General features: G+C 33.1%; 1 protein-coding gene across 1 annotated transcript in view; it reads left to right on the top strand.

The window, feature by feature from the left end:
• The window catches only part of LOC145246883 (proteasome subunit alpha type-4-like), a 34,693-nt gene extending 17,786 nt beyond the window's left edge, over positions 1-16,907 (top strand). The window contains exons 4-8 of the mRNA XM_080108745.1: positions 823-900; positions 3,427-3,515; positions 5,033-5,163; positions 8,510-8,633; positions 16,598-16,907. Coding sequence (XP_079964871.1) covers positions 823-900; positions 3,427-3,515; positions 5,033-5,163; positions 8,510-8,633; positions 16,598-16,746 — 571 coding nt within the window. The 3' untranslated portion in view covers positions 16,747-16,907. The remainder of the gene's footprint in view (positions 1-822; positions 901-3,426; positions 3,516-5,032; positions 5,164-8,509; positions 8,634-16,597) is intronic.
• Positions 16,908-22,225: the final 5,318 nt, after the last annotated feature.

Here is a 22,225-nt window from a genome sequence, read left to right on the forward strand (position 1 = left end):
TGCACTCGCAATGTTTCTTTTGTGATGAAGAGGAATTAACGAGGCGAATTTGATTTGTCGTTATGATCAAGAAACTCGGTAAAATCTTTTTATACCTGCGTGCAGCTGTTTAGTCTCTATTTTTATTGCCGATTTTTCTCGTCATCGTTTCATGTGTGGCCGTGATCGTCTCATTTGTTTAACTAAGCGAATAAATTACTCATGCATGAAAAATACAAGGAGATTTTAAGTTTTTTTAAGGTTTTATTGGAGAGAATTTACTTATGGGGAAAGAGAGAGAGACTAACTTAAATTGACTTTCTAACTAAGAAAAATGGTTGATGTGCAGATGGACAGACATCGGTAACATGCAGTTTTGATTATTTCTACATCATTTGCGTGTGTTCGCGTGACTTCCAAAGGAGAGACTGAACTGAAACCTTTAATTTTATCTCGCTCGAAAACATGACACCATTATATTCTCATATTGTTCGGCTATGTTTTGTCTAGTTTGATCTGCTGACCCCCACTTCCTCACGTCATCCATCTGTGGGTACAATTTCATTTGCAGCTAGGTTATTCTGACATGTACTAATGTGACCCTTATCAAAAGTCACACTAGTTAACTTAATTGCTACTTACTGACATAGGGTTACTACTATGTAACAGGATAATTGCAATTGTATTTTTAAATTTAATATTCAATTAACACAACAAAAAATTATGCAATTATCAAAATTATGTAGAGGCGGAAAAAAAAAGACTATAAATTATCTTATTTTTATCATGCTTATTATGGTTTTGTGTCAATTGACGTTAATGTTTTCTGTTTCTTTTCCTCAGGGATATGGCATGCAGTGTTGCAGGCATTACATCCGATGCAAATGTCCTCACCAATGAACTCAGACTTATAGCACAGAGGTAACAAAAGAAAATAGTTGTCATTTTTTAATATTGAATCTAAAGTTTTACTCGATTTTGTCAGGCAGGAAAGAATAAATTCTAAGTTTCTCAGATTCAATTTTACTTGATTATTTATCATAAAGAAAAATGATTGTTTTTATCTTTTTTGCTTCCTAACGTGTCACTCAATAAGTCCCAGGCTTAACTTATAAAACGAAAAACTTTTAGGCAAAATTCGACTTATTCATCAACACCCTTCTAAACTGATACACCAATTCCAATATTTCGCTTAAATAATTGTAATTTGTAAACTAATATTCTGATTGGGCTCAAATTTTTACACTTGCCATTTGAAGGTTAGTACTTCATAAGAATCCTGTCAGGCCTGATACTTATTTTATGTTATAATCAATCTCGTTTGCTCTTTTTTTTTTTTTTTTTTTTTTTTTTAAATACAAAAAAAAATGAACTAGTTGTTACTAGAAAAACAATTACTTTCCAAGCACACAGTCATCAAGGGCAGACAACTGACTTTCATTGTTTGTTTTTTTTTTTGTTTTTTTTTTTTTTTTGGATAATGTCATAACGACAACTGAAACATGCTTTAAATCCAAACAATTTATTAACGTATATTTTATTTTTCAAAACATAAAATTTTCAAATAATGAAACATTTTAGAAAGGTTATTTTATATAAATTAAAAACAAAATTTGAAGAATATAAAAATGACTTCAACCTTCACTTATTGATAAAAAGAACAGTTTTTTGAAAATTAAAAAAAAAAAAAAAACTACTTGATCAATTTTTGTGATTATTGGAATATACCATTTTCATTCTGTAACAAGTAGGGTGCATAAATAAGTTTTTCTTCATTTTTGTTTATCGTCATAAGTGCTAATCTGAATAAGCGTCAATATTTCAATATTGTCATTCTTTTTACCTTCTGCGCCTTCAAACCCAACTCCTTACGAAATATTTTATGTTAGATTGTGTTTGTTGATAATTGTGTGCGTGACTGTTAACTTCACAACAATAATCGAATGCACCAATCTAAAATGGTGATCAATTTTAGCATGAACACAGTCATAAGCCGAGGCAGGTTTTCAAGTAGCTATTTTATTTTATAGCCACTTGCAACTGAAACGATAAATAATACTTCATGTCAAAAATATTAACAAACTTTTAACATTTTTTAATCTTTTTCTTTTGACTTGTTCGAAAACTTAGTTTGTCTTTAGATAGATTGAAATGTTTAAAATTTTTAAAAAATTTACTATAGAAATATATAATTATACCAGTCCTTCGATGATCGCTGAACACCAAGTGGTTTTTTTCTTTTCCGTCTTATTTTGGCTATGTTGATTCTAGCATTGCCAATCAACCCGAAGCACAGTTTACAATTTGAATTTAGAATAACTACATAAATCCAGAGAACTCATTTACTCGAATGATTGGAAAAGATTTAGTATTAATTTTGGTGTCTCAGAAATCCTCCATGTTTATGAAAGGTAACTGTATAATCTATTTCATATACAGCATAATCACGTTGACACACAGGTTCAATTAGAGCACCGAAATTGAGCAATGTTGAGCCTGGTCAGTACCAGATGGGTGACTATTTGGGAATACTAGGCATTGTATATAGGACGATATTGACTACAAAAACCTAATATTATCTACCCTGACCAGGACATACATGCGATTGGGGATCGTTTGTAAATTCAATATTCACTTGACACTTCCACCTTCAAAGGAAGCAAGTTCAACTCGCTTATGGTGAATGTCACTCGCATTCATAATCTATTTGATGACAAATGTTTTATAATGGACTGAAATGTCTGCCAGGTTTTGTTTGCTCAGATTAGTCTCCAAAATTTATTTAATACTTTGGACTTGGATCAAAGTGTAATATCTGTTCTATCCTTAAGCAGACTATGACTGTGAAACCTGGCTGATGAGATCTGCAGATTTCAAAAGGTTAAAAGTGTTCAAACAATACTGCCTCCACCGAATTCTGAAGGTCTGATAGCACCATTTCATCTCCAATACCCAAGCTGGATGCAATACAGGATCATCCTCCTCAACCAATCTCTTTTAAAGAGGAGGCTTAGCTGGTCAGCCATGCTACACACTACAACCGAGGAGAGTTAATCCAATAAACTATTACTCCAGAACCACGTCAAGGTTAGTGAAGATGCCCGGGAGGCTGGCTGAATATGTGGTTGCCCACCATCAAAACAGACATTGAACCTAGCTTCGATGCACAGGTCTACAATGTTTACCACTCATCTTGGGACTATCTCTCCATCATTGTCTCTGTTACAGATTGTTGTGCATGGTCTATGTTCATCTGGGACGAGGTGGCTCAACCCATTCTCGGTAAATGTCACCTCATCTTAAGCAGAGGTGAAATTCTTCTCATCTGCGATAATTTTTATTTTTTTTACCATCTATTTCAGTGTGTGAAGCAGATGTTCCCCAAGTCCAACTTTATTATGTTTTTAAATAACATTTGTTCTTGTTTTCGTCCACTGTCGTCACTAGGTATCTATTGCAGTATGGTGAACCGATGCCGTGTGAACAGCTTGTTAGTGCACTGTGTGACATCAAACAATCTTACACACAATTTGGAGGTCAGTTTCAGAATTTAATTTGTTGGTTTCGTAATTGTTTTGCACTTATTGACCACACCGTCATTTATTTATTATATTGTAATGTCTTATTGTTGTATTGTTATATTGTAATGTCTTATTGTTGTATTGTTATATTGCCCAAAATGTCTTATTGTTGTATTGTTATATTGCCCAAAATGTCTACTCCTGCTCAATAGATTTTCACCTTCAAAGCTGACTTTGTTAACATTTGTTCAAAATTAAATCCTTTTTCTAATGTTGAAGTAAATGTTTAAAAAAAAAAAATCTATACTCCCATCAATTTGGGTTTTTTTGTGTATTGATATTCATATTAAAACCCCTCTTTTCTGTTTATTTAAAAAGAAAATACAATTTTCTTATATATGGGTTGTGGAATTACATTCACTAGCAAAAGGTCTAGCTAATTTGCATATTATTTTAAACATTCATTTTAATTAATTCCCTATTTGTTGTTGTTTTTTTTTTAATTCTTATGAGATGATCCTCTTTAGTTAACTATTACGTGTAATTATATTCATGCAGATATTCTACATGATTTATACTTGTGTAATATTTATACAAAAACGTTACAGTACACACAAACCTCTTTCCATGTATGCATATATATATATATATATATTTGTTTAAAATTCTAAAATATATTTGTAGTTGTAAAAAAAAAATAAATGTTGACAAAATATGGATGCTTTTCTAGAATTCCACACGATATTAAAAAACAAAAATAAAAATCCGTATGATGTATGTACCAATGATGGAACCAAAAAATCATGTAATTCGATCAATTTTATTTTTAAGAAAATCAAATTTTATGAGTAAGGGAAAAGTGACTGTTTTGCGTCGACATCTTGAAAATAATCTCAAAAAAACAAGGGAGATACTCTAACAATAATTCAAATTTGTGAGACTTTTGTTGTAATGTCTACAAATTCCCATTAATCGCTTAAAAAATATTTTTTTTACTTAAAAATAAAAAAATTTTTTAATAAAATTTCATCAATTTATGATTTTTGGAATATGATATTTTTGACACATCCTCCTATGAGATCCATTACATGTCAAAAGACGAGTCTTCCAACTCGTCTTTTGACATGAAGAATTCTCTATTTGATTAATGGTGACCCAATGGTTTAAAGGTCGTTTGTCGTATCTTATAAAGTTTCTAAAGTCTATCGTACATTATGATGCGATCCATTCTCAAATAATTGTGTGTGTGTGTATATAAATATATAACATATATATATTTCTTCTTTGATAATAATATATATATTTCTTCTTTGATAATAATATATATACTTCTTCCTTGATAATATGTATATATTTCTTCTTTGATAATAATATATATACTTCTTCCTTGATAATATGTATATATTTCTTCCTTGATAATATATATATATATTTCTTCCTTTATAATAAGCATTTACTTTTTTTTTCCCCTCTCCTCCCTCTTTAAATGCACATATTTCATTAGTTCCATTGAATTATTTGTCTCTCCACAGGTAAACGTCCTTTTGGAGTCTCCATTTTGTACATGGGTTGGGATAAGCATTATGGTTTTCAACTTTATCAAAGTGATCCCAGTGGAAATTATGGTGGATGGAAAGCAACCTGTATCGGCAACAACAGTGCGGTGAGTAGACCCTTCCACACACACACACACACACACACATATATATATGTATGTATAATTATTTTTTTACTATAATAATTATTAAATACCTACAGACACTAGTGTTTCATTCTTTCGGGAATCTTCAGTGCAGTGTGTCACGATTAATACCAGTGGAACGATTCGAACCCCGCATCACAAGACATCTCTGGCTTGATTAGCGAAGACCTAATCCATTCGGCTACCATTAACAGCGTGAAATAATGTCTAATTTAAACATTTTAATTTTAAATGTTCATTTACGTCAGTCATATATATATATATATATATATATATATATATATATATATATATATATTACAATCAATTCAATTTGATTTCACGTCTGCTTTGTTGGATGAATTAACTAAAATATTCATCCGTGCTCATCTTCACAATGATTATATATATTTTTTAATGTTTGATAACTACAGTAGCACTGTATAGCGGATATACCTGTTCAGTGCATTTTAAGTTCCTGGACTGTGTTCATAGTACCTATTCTGTATTCATAGTACCTATTCTGTATTCATGGTACCTATTCTGTATTCATGGTACCTATTCTGTATTCATGGTACCTATTCTGTATTCATGGTACCTATTCTGTATTCATGGTACCTATTCTGTATTCATGGTACCTATTCTGTATTCATGGTACCTATTCTGTATTCATGGTACCTATTCTGTATTCATGGTACCTATTCTGTACTCATGGTAGCTATTCTGTACCCATGGTAGCTATTCTGTACCCATGGTAGCTATTCTGTACCCATGGTAGCTATTCTGTATTCATAGTAGCTATTCTGTATTCATAGTATCTATTCTCACTGATTGAGATCTTAACCAATCAATCACATTCACCTACTGCAAGAGATTATTTATTATTGAGCACTATTATATAAAGCTTGTTGGATTCATTGGTTTTTATCTTTAAATATTCTTAACCTGGAATATATATATTCAAGCACATCTAATTGAACACAACTGAGTTATTTTTTCCAGTTTTGTTGGATAACTTTTCAATTCGAGAGCGGTCTTATTTTATTTTAGCTCGACGAATTTAAAAGTTATCCAACAAAATCATAAAAAAGAATAACTCAGTCGTGTTCAATCAGACATGCTTGAATAATGACTTGCTGCCAAAATATACAAATATATATATACTAGCAGGCCACCCAGTAATGCCTGGTAGTAAAATATGCTTAAATATGATATTCTGATTAATGTAGGTAGGTTTCGTGTTTATTATTATATTGGACCCAATATATAGTAATGATTTAAAAAGTTAAAAAAAAAAGATAACTCGTGCAACCACCAAGAATCAAAACCAAAACGTTTAGCTTACGATTTACTTTTTCCTTTAGCGTTAATACCTGGCCTATGAAGAAATGTTTGCTGCAAGGCTAAAAATTAAAACATGAACCAATAGCTATTACGTTATGCATGCATATTCGTAATGCCATCATTCGACCTTCATTTGCAAATTCCATTTTTTTTTCAATTTTCACACTTTTGCACTGATTTCTCTGGTTAAAATGTATGGGTTTGATAACCCTATATATTAAGTTTCATACCTGTCGACAAAAAACTGACAGGAGTTTGGTAGGCAAAATTTTTTAAACAAAAATATATATGCATACATAAATATATATAGAAAGAGTTTTGTGTTTATAACTTTTTTTATTCAAATATTATGCAAGTATAAATCATATAAAATATTTGCATGAATATAATTACACGTAATAGTTAACTAAAGATTATCCCATAAGAAAACCGAAAAAACTGATAGGGAATTAATTAAAATGAATGTTTAAAAAATATGCAAATTAGCTAGAGCTTTTGCTAGTGAATGCAATTCCACAACCCATATATAAGAAAGTTGTTTTTTTTTTAAGTAAATAGAAAAAAGGGTTTTTAATATAAATATCAATACACAAAAAAAAATTATAGGAGTATAGATATATATATATATATATTGCTATGACAAAACACTGTATGAAAATTGAACTAATAATACAGATCAAGTTATGATTTTAGGAAAATATTAGTTTTGCGTAGTTCAACCCCCACCCCTCCTACCTAGCATTAGATATATTTAAAATATTTTTGTTTCTTTTTTTTTTCTTTTTTTTTTTTTTTATATATATATATTTGTAATCAATTTTTCTATTTATAAATGTGTAAAAGAAAAAAATGTTTAAATTATTTTTTTATTAACCAGTGTTTCAATCAATGAGACCTTCCACTAAGCACATTTGGGTGCATGGTGTGAATTAAGTTTATGAATAAGGAAAAAAAAAAACAACACTCTTTAAAAGGAAATGAATAGACCAACAATCTCATCTCAGATTTCAGTTTTTTTTTTTTTTTTTACTCTGATCTCGACTATTGATAATACTGATTCATACTTCCCCTTTGTTAAACTTTTTCTTTAAATTGAAGTTGGAAAGAGTCTATAGTCTTGCCGTGCCAAACTTTCACAAAAAGCACTCGCTTAGCTACAAACTACTATCATCAATTTTCCTTACTCTCTGTGTCTCACCAACTTTACTCATTCTTATATACTAAATGGAGAATCGGCGCCAGAGTGCATCCCATGCCAGGAGACACTCACAGTAAAACATATCCTAGTTGGGTGTGATGACCTCGCCCAAACTAGAAAATTATATTATACAGAAAGCAATATGGAGGACCTTTTTGAAAAGGTCAACTCAACAAATATTCTAGCATACCTAAGGAAAGTAAATTTATATAAGAAAATTTAAGGAAATTTAAAGTCACTCAAATATACACATCCATGTATAAATACAACATTTAATTTCTTAGTTCAATTTTATAAAAAAAAGGGAGGAAAGGCTGAAAAAGTCGCCCCCCCCCCCATAAAAAAGTTAAAAAAAAAAAAAAAAAAGGACTCCGGCATTAAATGACCACATAGGTTGATATGCCGTAAAACCAATCAATCAATCAATCAACTCTCTGTGTCTAAATTTAAATGCAAGTTCCATGAACAAAGCTGCATTCCTAGAACTGTCCGGCTGTGTAACTCTGTTCTGCTAGTCTGCTTTCTGGCTGACTACAACATAATCGTCTTCAATTCCAATGTAAACAAATTCTTATTAAGCTGTCTCCTTAAATAACTAATTTCTACCCAATTTCCATCACCTTCTATGCATTAACCCTTATCTTCGAATGGCCTCCGGGCCTTGATAAGTGGTGACTCGTCTGTAACAAGAAAAAAAAAAACCTGTTAATATAAATGCATCCCTTGTGTTCCGAGTCCTGTTCTCCGATTATATTCATCTCTTTATTTCGATTTTTTTTTTGGCAGAGTGCTGTGTCGATGTTAAAACAAGAATACAAAGAAGGGGAGACAAATCTTGAAGAAGCTCTGCGACTAGCAATTAAAGTTCTTAGCAAAACTCTAGATATGACCAAACTAACATCTGAAAAAGGTAAGTGCTCATTACATGGTTTCTTTCTTTCTTTTAATATATAAAGTATTTCAGTATGTTTCTTCATCATCAATAGCTTTCTTCCTACAAAATCAGTATTTGATTCTGACTAGCCAGTTGTTCTTGTGGATCATTACAGCATGTTGTTAAGAATAAAAAATGTGATTCAATTTAACTTCTGCCAGAAAATTAATTTGTCTGGCTCGGAAATATTTTCAAAATGGCTTAACTTGTCTTTGTTTATACAATTACTTCCCTTTTATCGAAACAAATCTCTACTATTATATAAAGGAACTTTTTGTGTGAGTGAGTGAGTTCCCTATGGACTTTGAAATAGCTGAACCAATTTTTATGAAATTTCACAGAAATGTACTTTATGTATCTGGTAGTGTTCTTAGATAGGCTTTGTATCAGAATGTCTTCAATAAGTATCCATAATCAATAATCGAAAAAAATCCGATGAAAGAAGGAACAGGCAATTTGGACCAAAGTAAACACCTTACACAGCCTAACATCACAAGTGCACTTGAGAAGATTTTTTACCACACAAGTTGAAAGGCTAAGCATATAAAATCAGCAGTAGGTTCTTTGATATGACAAGGGTGCAGCCAAAATGAATGTTTCTGTTTAAAGTACAATTACACAAAGATACTTGACTTTTTCTTCAAATCCAATGTAAACAAGTTGTTGTTGAGCCATCCCCATAAATAATCCAAATTGTACCCAATTTACATCATTAACAATTACTTCACTACCACCTTACATTTATTAATTCTTATCCTCGTGGACTTCTGGCCTTGATAAGTGGTGACCCCCAAAGTAAAAGAAGAAAAAAAAAATTATACTAATTTTATAAAATCAACAATAGATTCTCTACAGTACAATGTAGACTACAATGTATTGTGGACTAAGTCAATGCAGGGAAGACGTGAGCTTCGTCCCGGTGCATCACGATGGACAGCTAATTGTTCCGCAGTTGGGTTACCGCTGTATAAAGAGTGGGTTATTTCTTGGATCATATGTTCAAAGCCAAACACTGTGAAAAAAAACTTCCTTTTCAAATGTTCCTATAGAATTGATAACAAACTTGACAACAGATTATTTTATATAAAATAAATATATTCTAAGAATCACTAGTAAAGGAATACAAGTTGTTAATGACAGAAAGAAAAAAAAACATTGGTTATCTATTATATAAAAGCGAAAATGCTTGTGTGTGTGCGCATTTTTTTTTTTTTTTTTTTTTTTATGTCTGCTAAAGATTTTTCGAGAGGGGGGGTCACTCATTCTTAGAATTTTTTGTATACTTCCTAGATTATAATATGTCTGATTTATGAAAGGAAGTCGTGTGTATCTTTTATTTCAGTGACTTTTACACACTATTTTCATGCTATTTCTTGATCTACGTGTGTTTGTTTGACTTTTCCATATATAAGCGAAACTGAATCCGTAGCGACGTCCAGAAAAGCAATGAGCTTTGATCAGTTCACGATACCCGTCATATCAGACAATTGCTAACTCCCCTTTTTGTGAGGAGCTGGTTTTCCCCAACATCTTGTGAGGAAACAAACAAATATGCAGAAACTGGCTTGCAGCGAAAGTTAAGTGCGGGATTTCATTCCCTTATGGTGTGATGTTTGACCTCTTTAAATTCATGCACCTGTGTGACCTCATTCACTTAAGTTTTTAATCATTAAATTAGAACACTTTTCAGTTCCTGTCCCGTTGTGGCCGAGCAGTAAGATGTCAGGCTTTGTTTCCCTTTTCTTTTCAACCTTGGCGTCAAGGCTTCAGGTTCAAGCCTACTTGCCTACTACAACTTTTTTTTTCTCAACACACACCTCTAAACACTCCTGCAACGCCGGGAACCTCTGCTAGTCTTCTATAATATAAAAGCGAAAATGTCTTTGTGTGTGTGTGCGCGCATTTTTTTCGTATGTCCGCCAAAGGCTGGGGGGGGGGGCACTGTTTTTAGAACTTTTTATGCTACAAAATTCGCGCTGTAATTTCATTTCTCTATGCCATGATGTTTGACCTAGAAAACCACACATTGACGTTCGTTTAATTACCTGCTTTATTAAACGTTTAATTTCATTCATTATCACTTCCCTACCCTCGTAGCGTCATGGTAAGTTATCAGGCTATTTGCCTCAAGGCTTCAGGTGTGAGCCTACCTCCCTACCAAAACTTTTTTTTTTCTTTTACACCGACAAACACCCGGACAATGCCAGGTACCCCCGCTAGTTATATTTGAATTCGTGTGTAGTTGCTGCTGGTCATTAACAGGAAGTATGGGAGGAGAGTAAGGCAGTAATATTCACATCCTCGCAATCTCCGCCTGTTGTCTTTACTTTCAAGATTCTCTTTTAAAAGTTTTCACAAAGAATAAAATTTTCTCTTTGGTTCGCAAATCGCAATTTGATTTCAATAGAGGTTAATTTCTCAGCTAGGATATTCTGATATGCTGTGTTACTTTCGAGGAAGGAATCTCAAAGACGCCCCAAGCCTCTGTCTTTCAATTTTTGCTGTGTAGCACCTTTTATACTCGTGTGAGTGGGGTGGCTTGGGCAATTTTCCCCTCATTACTAAGTGAATTCTACCTCATGTTTTGGCCCTCAGTCATCGGTTAATCACAATCGAATAAGTTTCTTCATCTGCTCAGTGCGATTCTTTGATTTCCACAACAGGAGAGACATGGGGGTCAGCCTAGGTCATCCTTGACACTAGCTTGATATTTTTGGCAACGCCAAAATAATTGTATGTTCTCACCCGTCATTCGAAAGAATTTCCTGACCAGCAATTTATAATAAAAAAAGTAAATGAAAATGGCTAATAAGCTGGGAAACAAGGGTTCAATCCTTGGTCAAGTCAAATAACAGACTTAAAAACCTGGTACTTGATGCCCCCCCCCCTGCTGAACACTCAGCATTATACAGATGGGGATCAAGGATAAGTGGAATAATCCTGGGAAAGGAGTGGTGGTACTCTCCCCCTACACTGCGATGTAATATTAGCTAACGAAAAGCAGACCTTCAAATCGCTCTTAACTATGATAGAACACTTTTTTTTCTTTTCTTTTTTTTTTTTTTACCACTTTTCAATAAAGTTACAGAGTAAGCATGGTTTATAAAATGAATACATTGTTGGTTGAATGATGATGAATAATATAAGAGGATTGAAACCAATTAATGAGATGACTTGACTTGATTAATTATGAAAATGATGGATAAATCTTGTGCTAATGTGTCCCACAGAATTTGTTTGAAAGAAACTCTGTTCATGGAAATTCCATTTGTTGTTAGGCATACAATGAAAGAAAAAGTTATTTGAATATGTGGTAGCCAGTTTTTGCTGTGAATATTTGGCAAGAAGGAACCAGAGACTGAAGCTCAGTCGAGCATCTTTCATGCAAACAACAATAGCAACGTCTTATCTGTGAGAAACGGGCTGTAAAAAAACAAAGAGATCGTCAGATTGCAAAGTCGATTTTTTATTCTGTCAAGGAAAGAAAGTGTAAGTGACGCTTCCCCTTATGTGGCAGCCATATTTCGTCTTTGTATGCATTGACTTTGTGTACGTCGAGGGATTGCATCAAATACTTTCTGGAACAGTGGAATGATCCAACAATTTTTCCATTTTGGATCTTGAGTCAGTCGGTCATTGGAGCTTATCAAAGCAAGGCCATTCTTTAGAAAAGACCACTCTTTTCAACTGAAGGAAAGCAATGATCCGAGCATTGGGTGTGAAAGGAGAGGAGCTTCATTTTAAAGGAGTTACAAGTAGCCAATTTTTCCCCTATGCTCCAAATTTGAATAGACAGAATCAGCAAGGTCTTGGAGGGAAGTGTTTTCGTTCTCCCACATACAGCGTCTGGTATTTCAGAATGGTTACCCATCTGGTACTGACCAGATTAAATGTCACTTAACGTTGGTCATCTAATCAGAATCTGTGATTATGCTGTCTGCTTAAAAATGCTTTTTAAGAGTTGTTTCCCTTTGGTAATATTTTTGGCTTATTTACTAAATAACTATTTAGTAAATAAGCCAAAAATATTACCAAAGGGAAACAACTCTTTATAAGCAGAGTTACCGCCCTTGCAATGTGGAATTTTTAAGAATTGGATTAGGAAATTAACACCGTGTTTTGCCAAAAACTGAAAAGTCTTACTCGTTGACTTTTTGGCAAGGAGTAAAATGTAGTATCTGTTCTAATATTACACTTCATCTGTTCTGTCTTCATTTAACAGGTGAGGCAAAGGCAATTTTAATTTTTTGGAGAGGTGGATTTTCCTTGCGTTAAAAATCATCAGATTAGGCTGTCTGAAGATATCAGCTTCCTGACCTAATATTCACTTAACATTGATGTTATTGCTTTTTTTCTTTCTCTTTAAAACTTAATCATATTCTACAAAGCCAAAAAACAAAAACAATTTTCCTTTACAAAATAACCAAACCAAACCCCATGAAACATTTGAAAATGTAAAAAAAAAAAAAAAAAACTTGAAGCATGAAATCTTTTTCTCCAAAATAACTGGATTCGGCATTAAATAATCCAAAAAGGGTTGATATGTCGTAAAACAAAACCACCAAACCACATTAAAAATTGACTGTGTGTAACTTGACTCTGCCCTTATGGGAAGGCAAATAAATTGTGACACGTCTTACACATGAAGTTGCATTTCACACGATTATCAATGATTAAATGTGTCCATCTATAATATAAATCTCACCTGTCTGTTTAAATGTATGTATGTTTGTATGCTTGCCTAAAACTTTCAACAGAGGCAACGGATTTTTACGAGATCGGTATCGTTTTGAAGATTGACTTCTGGACAATAAATATCAAAAAATTGCCCAAAAGCATTTATTCCTTCATCCTCAACTAGGTACTTTTCAACAGGGAGGGGTGGTTGTTGTTTTTTTTTGGGGGGGGGGCGATATTTTCAAAAGTCATCCCCTCTTTTCGATTGACTAGCCTTAATTTAAACCTGTGTCACCTCCACTTTTCTGATGGACGCAACGGTAAAGACGTCGCTTTTTTTTTTTTTTTTTTTTTTTTTTTTTCTTCTCTCCTTCATAGTAGTCCTACTACCACTTTTTTTTTTTTTTTCTCAACACACACACCTCCAAATATCCGGGCAACGCCAAGTACTCAGGCTAGTTGTAAAGTAAATTATTATTTTTAAATTAAAAAGTAAAGAATGAACAACAACAATAAATTTGTGGAACCACATACTCTTCCACTCGACACTAAACACCGAACCTAACACTGTTTTCATGGTCTTCTCTTTCATCTCTTTTGTCCATGTCGTCTGTCACATTGGCAGCTACAGAGGGGTGTGCAGTGGCTCACAAATGTAAAAAAATAAAAAAAGAAAACACAAACTTGAGAAACACAAGATTCCAACACATTCTGTATATATCGGACTGCATGTGCGATATCATCATGGAAAACAACAATCTGAATTTTTTTTGTTCTGTTTTTACAAAGGAGTCACCACTTAAGGCCCGAAGGCCACGCGAGGATAAGGGTTAATGAGTGTACAGTAGTCGATGGGAAAATGTCGAAGTAATGGTTAGTAGTGTAAACTTGGTAAATTGGATTACTTAAGGGGAACGGTTCATCAAGAACTTGTTCACAACCATGTTGTAGTCAGTTAGAAAGCAGGAAAACGGAAGAATTCCACAGGCATGCAGTTCTAAGAAAGAAACTTTGTTCATGGAATCTGCATTTAGATTTAGGCACAGATAAAGAGTGGGGAAAATTTTCGATAGTGGTTTCAGTTAATCGAGTGTTTTTCGTGGAAGTCAGGCATGGGGGGGGGCAAAGATTGGAGCTCAGATGAGCACTTGCCATGAAAATAATAAAACAGAGACAGGCTTGCAACGTCTCTTTTGTGGGAAAGAGTTTGCAAAGAAAAGAAAAAGGGTATCCCCCCCCTCCACTAGGCTATAAAGTCTATTTTGAACTCTGTCAAGGCAGGATAACCCTATTAAAGAATATTTAAGTCCACATCTACGTCTTCTGTCAAGGTTGTGTTCATCAGTTGACGTCAGCACATCTCGATCTGCTCTGAGTCATGACCTGCCTCAAACTGTTGCAAACCCAAGACTGTCAGTAAACCATTGCAAAAACTCATTTACCACTCTAAAAACTGTCCATAAACTAACTCTTAATATATTGACCTCTATTGTCTGATCCTTCGTCTCCATCACTGACTTTTTTTTTTTTTTTTTTTTTCAAATATACTCAATCAGTTCATCATTTAATATCACTGTTTTTTAAATGTGTCACTTTAAGAAAAAGGAGGAAAGAGAAGAGGAGGAAAGAAAAAACTGACCGCCATACTTAGAGGCCTGGTATTGCTTGAACTGGACAGTGAGGATGAGCCCCCAATTGACCTATAAAGTGGCTCATGTAGGCTGTGCAAACTTATCACCTCTGCCGGTCAAGCTACCTCGATACAACCCCCCGGTCAAGGCACTTAGTTTTACAAAGCTGAGTAGGCGTGAAAAGCATTGGCTGTGACACCATAACCGAGCTATGCTTCGTTCAAATCATCCTTAAAGTGTGTATATCTGCGGTTGAGGATCATTTGTGAATCAAATATTCCCACGTAACCTCGACTGAATACAACTACTACTACAGCATCCACAGGGACTGACACACTTACTGTCCCAGCGATATGTAACTTAAACTTTTTCATGGTGAGGAAGTCTATCACATTGCCTACTGCAACGTAAGGACTCTACTGTCGGTTGAGGCCAAAATACTCTCCATGCTCTCACTCTATGCATATATGGTCGACATCGCCTGCCTCTCTGAGGGTAGGGTCCTTGACACTGGTCTCCACATGATCAAATTCCCACGTTCGAACACCTCATATTTTCTCTATCACAGTGGCCCAACTGAAAACTCGGCGAACATTTTGTAGCCTTTGAACTCTGTGACCAAGCCAATGCCGCCTTATTCTCTCTGGAAGCCCATTTCTTATTGATTGACTCAAATTCATCTACAGGACACATGCGCTAAGATTAGGAGATAGAATATATGGAGGAGAGCTGAGACTTTTCTTTATATAGGCAGGCAGCTTCAGTGTTGATCACAAACACAACTGTTGGGTGCAAGATGAAATCTACAAGTACAACAGTTTACAACATACAAGTAAAACATACTGGAATATTGATGCGTGTCTCGAAGGTACCACACATTTTATATATGTATTTATTCCAGTTGTCTCGTGTTTCCCCAGGAGCCTGCCTTATGTGTCTACATCTTTTGTCTTTTCGCCTTCGCTTCTAGGCTGAGTTGGAGCAGGCTCTCTCATGTCCCAATGGTTTGCCGAAAACTCCTAGACTGTTTTAAAACTTCTTGCTTTCTCTTTTCCGGTGACGTAGCCGATTAAAGAACACGTCTCCTTAACGTGACCCCCCCCCTCCTCCTTCGGTCACCTATTTAAATGTGGCGTGGACAATGTCACATATCAATTATTATTTTGGATTTCTAAATTCTTATGTTTATAGCTATTATTCTAAATTATGTTTATAGTTATTATTATAAATTCTAATGTTTATAGTTAACTGCAGATAAATCTATAAACATATCATTTAACTATTTACATAATTTACTTTCAGCTAAACTTATTTTACCAAAACAATATTTCTCTTTTTAGACTAGCAAGGTCACTGGTGTTGTCTGGAATCTGTGTTTCCCGGGAAGCTCTATACAACACTACTAACTTGGTTAACAATCCTATTTCAGAGTTCTTTTATGTGCCTTTATGGATAATTTTCTCCTCCAATTGTCTTTCTACTAACCTCGATGTATATAACCGTTCTTCTGCTAATCAACATATCTTTTTTTTTTTTCCTAACATTGGGGGGTGGGGGTCGATACTACTACGATGTACTCTGAAATATCAAATTTTTTTTTAATCATATGTTTTTTTCTTTTTCTCCCTCCAGTGGAAATTGCCAAATTGACGCGTGAAGATGGAAAGACTAAGATTGAAATCCTTTCTGCCGATTACGTTGAGAAATCGATAAAAAAACACGAGGAAGAGGAAGACAAAACAGAAGCGGATAAAAAGAAGGAGAAACCTTCGAGTTCATAATCTTCTCGTTCAGCTTTTAATTTTTATCATTTTTCAACGGCCACAAGGGTTCCAGCTCTCCCTTTTTGCCAGCATCAGCAGTTTGTTAACAAAAAAAAAAAAATGTATCAAGTAACAAAAATAAATAAAAAAAATTAAATAAAATTAAGATTTACATTTTTCATTGTTTTTTTTTTTTTCTTTCATTAATAATCTTTATGATGTAGCTACATGCAACAGAAAAATAATATTCTACACCAAAAAATCATATGAATTGATAAAGTAGTTTCATTTTTGTAAAGCAAATTATTTTTAAGCAAATTTCAGTTTTTCCCATCCTCCCTCTTTCTCCATGGTAAAAATGTCTCACAAGTTTGAATTATTTGGAATTATCTGCAAAAAAATAACCTTGAATGATCGTTTAGCTCATAGGCTCTCAATAGGGGTGAAATTCACCTCCAGGGTTGAATTTAAAGTTTAAACTTTTTCTTGTTTTTATTTACAGAATTCGGAGGCCATCATGTTAATTTCTACAAAATCACTAAAGCTTTGTTTCATTTGATTTTAATTTTATCTTATTTTTTGTCTTTTCTCCGCCATGGCTTGTCTTGCCCCTCCCTTCCGTTCTTCCCCTATCACGACAGTTTTCTTTTTAAAATGTACATAAAGAAAATAGAAGACTTTCACTTCATCAAAGAATGGATTCCTGTTCCGTTTCATCACTTTTTTTTTTTTTTTTTTTTTTTTTTATTACATTTTCACCCCAAACAAGGCAAATTGCCACTTTGGTGTAGGGGGCTACTATCAGGGGCAACAACTGCTACTAAATGCTAAAAGAATATACAAAACAATATGCAAGAAAAAGAAATACTAAGAAAAATTGTTTTTTAATTTATAAACATATGTAGGGATTTGGGCAGCAAGGTGTCGGTTCACATTACACTTGAACTTCTGCACGTCAGTACTGTTGGGGAAGCAGGGACCTGGAATGGAATTCCAGAGTCCTTTTTTATTTGATTTTGTTTAAAGTAAAATCTCTCGTTGGTAATCATGATAAAATAAACATTTCTTAGTTTTATAATATCAGTAAAGTTAAAATCGATAGATCATCCTCCACAAGTGTATTTTGACGTTTAGGAAAATATCTGCATATTTAACATGTTTTTATGAAAATCGGGAAAATAACTATCTTATAGTTAAATAATTAGAGATTTATAAAGAATCAGAATCGGAAATTGTATCGGAATCATCCACCACTAATAATATAAAATATATAATAAACCTAATTGCTGATGGACTACTGTTTTTCCCAGAACATGAATTGATTTACTTTTTAATTTTCTTATTTCCTCTCTTCTTTGAATTTGATTTATTTATATTTCAAGTTTTTTAATTTTTTGAAGTTAACAATTTTAAAAATATGTTTATAAATTAAAAAACAATTTTTCTTAGTATTTCTTTTTCTTGCATATTGTTTTGTATATTCTTTTAGCATTTATTGTTCTTTTTCTTTTATGCCATCATATCGCCCCCCCCCCCATAAAATAATTTTTTTTTTCAATTCTAATTTCAAAAAAAAAATTTCCATTTCTAATTTGAATGTTTTCAAAGTTGGTGTTGTCTTTTTATCTTTACTTTTGTATAATGCCGACTTTTTCTCCTTTTGACGCAGAAGCAATTTAGTTTTGAAATGCCATGGCCTAAAGAGGTTTCCCTCCCCGTTGTTCCGCTTTCTGTAACCCTTATTGACTTACTTATTTCCTTAATCCGCAGACTTTCAAAGAATACATTCTTTTCATCGGAGGAAATGATTTTGGTAAATGTTTCGTTTAGGTCCACCTCCGCAATTTTCTTTAAAATGACATTTTTTTTGTGGGGGGGGGGGGCATTGTCAATATCATAAAAGTGGATCATTCTCGAGGATGGGGGGGAGTACTTGTTTTTTTTTCCTTCATGTAAAATTCTGATTGCTTAGGGCGCGCACGCATGCGCGTAAAAAAATGGCCGCCAAAATTACCGTGCATAATGCATTTTTTTCTATCTTGATAACTACTTATCTCTGCAACATTTCAATGCGATTTTCGTATTCAGCATAGTCGAAAACCTATAAATGTCGTCATTTTAAAGAAAATTGTGGAGGTGGACCTAAACGAAACATTTACCATGATTTTTATAGCAATTACACTCAATTTGAATTTTTAACTTGGGTCTATTTGTCAACATTACAAATCTGACTACTTCCTATCAGAACATTGAATGTTGTAACCATTTCGCCTTTTGGGACAACCAAACCATTTTTTATCCTTTTATTTGCATTTTTATTTTTTCTCCATTTCATGAACTTTTTACACTTTTTTTTTTTTTTTTTTTTTTTGCATATATGACTTTTTTTCATATAATGCAGTTTCAATTGCCAGCAAATTCATAACTTCACTATTATAATCATTTGCTAATATCTTTCCTCTGATGAAAAGTCAGTTTCTTTGAAACTCCATGGATTAAGGAAATCTTAATATTTCTTTTTGAGTATCCTGCCAAACAATAAATTCTTGTAAATTATCATTTACAGTCTTTCATTGTGTTCTTTCGATAAGCTCTATTTTCATTGTATTGAGCTTTTTTTATTTGGTTGGGGTTACTAGGATTACAATACAAATATTAATATTTACTAGCTAAAAGTAATACATACTGCAGAGAAAAAAAGCCATGTTTCTTTTGTCCACCCTATAAACAATCCTGAGTATCTTACTAGTGGTACTGCCTATGTATTTATACCTTTTTATAAGGTTTCTGCTGTATAATTTTGTTTCTAGAAGTTTTCTTGTTCTCCTGAGATATTCCTTTCTAATTCTCTCTTTTATTTCTGTGGCTTTGATGATCTCTGCTTCCAGAACTCCCAAGTATTTATAGGCGTCTTCTTCCCCTAGGACCCTCATCTCCGTTTAGTTAGGTAGGTGCCTTCTGTTGTCTCCAGTTTTCCCTCTCTTATAACTTGCAGTTCGCACTTTTCTATACCAAACTCCATTTGGATATCCTGGCTGAAGATCATGATAGTGTTTATTAGTGTCTCTAGTTCCTTTTCAGTCCTTGCAAAAAGTTTCAGGTCGTCCATTTTCCCTCGTTCATTTTCCCCTATATTAGAGAACTTGTTATTATTATTACTGTTGTTATTAATATTGTTATTGTTGTTGTGATTATTAATGTTGTTATTATTATCATTATCTTTATTATTATTGATGTTGTTGTTGTTAGTATTATTGTTATTATTATTATTTTTTACTGCTGTTATTATTATTATTTTTTATTGCTGTTGTTATTATTGTTGTCGTAATTATTATTACTAGCGAGACCTGTGGAAATTCCACAGCAGCATTTTTCATATGTAATATATTGTTGCTGGGCATGCTGTGAGCGTTTTGTTCAGCATGAATGAAGGCACAATCATATTATTCTACTTTTTTATTAAGACTGTATCGCCCCCTTACTAAAATAATAACTTTGATATATTTCCTGGGCTGATTATTGCATTACGAACACACAGGTCAATTAACTCACATTTAATCATTTTTCATAATTATTGAATATGTTACTATGTTCGACAATAATTTTTCATAATTTCAACCCACATTATCGCCCCTCCCTTTACTCAAATATTAAATTTGATATATTGTATCGGCTGATTATTTTATAAAAAAACACAACTGTCAATTAACTCACATTTCATCATTTTTAATAATTCTTGGATATGGTACTAATTTTGAAAAATTTTCATCATTTAAACTCACCATATCACACACCTTACTAAAATAATAACTTTGATATATTGTCTAGGCTGATTATTTCATTACAAACACATCAGTCAACTCTAATTTCATCATTTTTCGTAATTCTTGGATATGTTAATTTTGACAATATTTTTTTATAATTTAAACCACCATTGTCGCCCAACCTTACTAAAATAATAACTTTGATACATTTGCTGGGCTGATTATTTCATTACAAACAATAATCAATTAACCTCCATTTCATCATTTTTCATAATTTGTACCCACATTATCGCCCTCTCCTTAATAAAATGATAACTTTGAAATATTGTCTGGGCTTATTATTTATTACAAACACACTAATGCATGAAATCACATTTAATCATTTTTCATAATTCTTGGATATATTACTTATTTCGACAATCATTTTTCATAAATTTTAATCCACATTTTCGCCCTTCCCTCTTTACTAAATAATAACTTTGATATATTGTCTAGGCTGATTATTTCCTTACAAACACACCAATCAATTATCTAATATTTCATCATTTTTTCGTAATTCTTTAATATGTTACTAATTTCGACAACAATTTTTCATAATTTAAGCCCTCCTTATCTCCTTCCCCTTTACTTATATAATAACTTTGATATATTGTCTAGGCTGATTATTTTATTATAAACACACCAATCAATTAAATCACATTTCGTCATTTTTCGTAATTCTTGGATCTGTTACTAATTTCGACAATTTTTTATAATTTAAACCATCCTTGTTGCCCTCTCTTACTAAAAAATTACTTTGATATATTGTCTGGGCTGATTATTTCATAAAAAAAACAACTATCAATTAACTCACACTTCATTTTTCTTAATTCTTGGATATGTTAATCATTTCGACTATTATTTTTAATATTTTTAACCCACATTATCAACCCCCTACTACTAAAACAATAATTTTGATATATTATCTGGGATGATTATTTCATTTGAAACACACCAATCAATTAACTCACATTTTGTCATTTTTCATAATTCTTGTATATGTTACTAATGTCGACAATCATTTTTCATCATCTAAACCCACATCATCGCCCCACTTATTAAAATAATAACTTTGATATATTGTCTGGTCTGATTATTTCATTGCAAACACACTAATGCATTAAATAACATATTACATTTTTCATAATTCTTGGATATGTTACTAATTTCGACAATTATTTTTCATAATTTAAACCATCCTTATCGCCGTCGCTTACTAACATAATCACTTTGCTATATTTCCTGGTCTGATTTTTTTTTTTTTTTTTTTTTTTTACACAGTGGTTACCACTTATCAAGGCCCGGAAGCCACTCAGGGATAAGGGTTATTGCAAGTACATTACGTTAGTGGAGATTTGATGAAGTGTTTACTTCAGGGGGCGGTTCATTAGGAATTTGTTTACGTTGGACTTGAAGACATCCAAGTTGTAGTCAGGACGGAAGCAGGCAGACGGAACAGAGTTCCACAGGCGTGCAGTTCTAAGAAAGAAGCTTTGTTCATGGAAACCACGTTTTGATTTAGGCACAGATACTTAGAACTGCACGCCTGTGGAACTCTGTTCCGTCTGCCTGCTTCCCTCCGGACTACAACTTAGATGTCTTCAAGTCCAATGTTAACAAATTCCTAATGAACTGCCCCCTTAATTAAACACTTCATCAAATCTCCACACTAACGTAATGTACTTGCAATAACC

The sequence above is a fragment of the Euprymna scolopes genome, chromosome 24 (assembly GCF_053919585.1).
Source record: "Euprymna scolopes isolate OS-2025 chromosome 24, ASM5391958v1, whole genome shotgun sequence".
NCBI lineage: Eukaryota > Metazoa > Mollusca > Cephalopoda > Sepiida > Sepiolidae > Euprymna > Euprymna scolopes.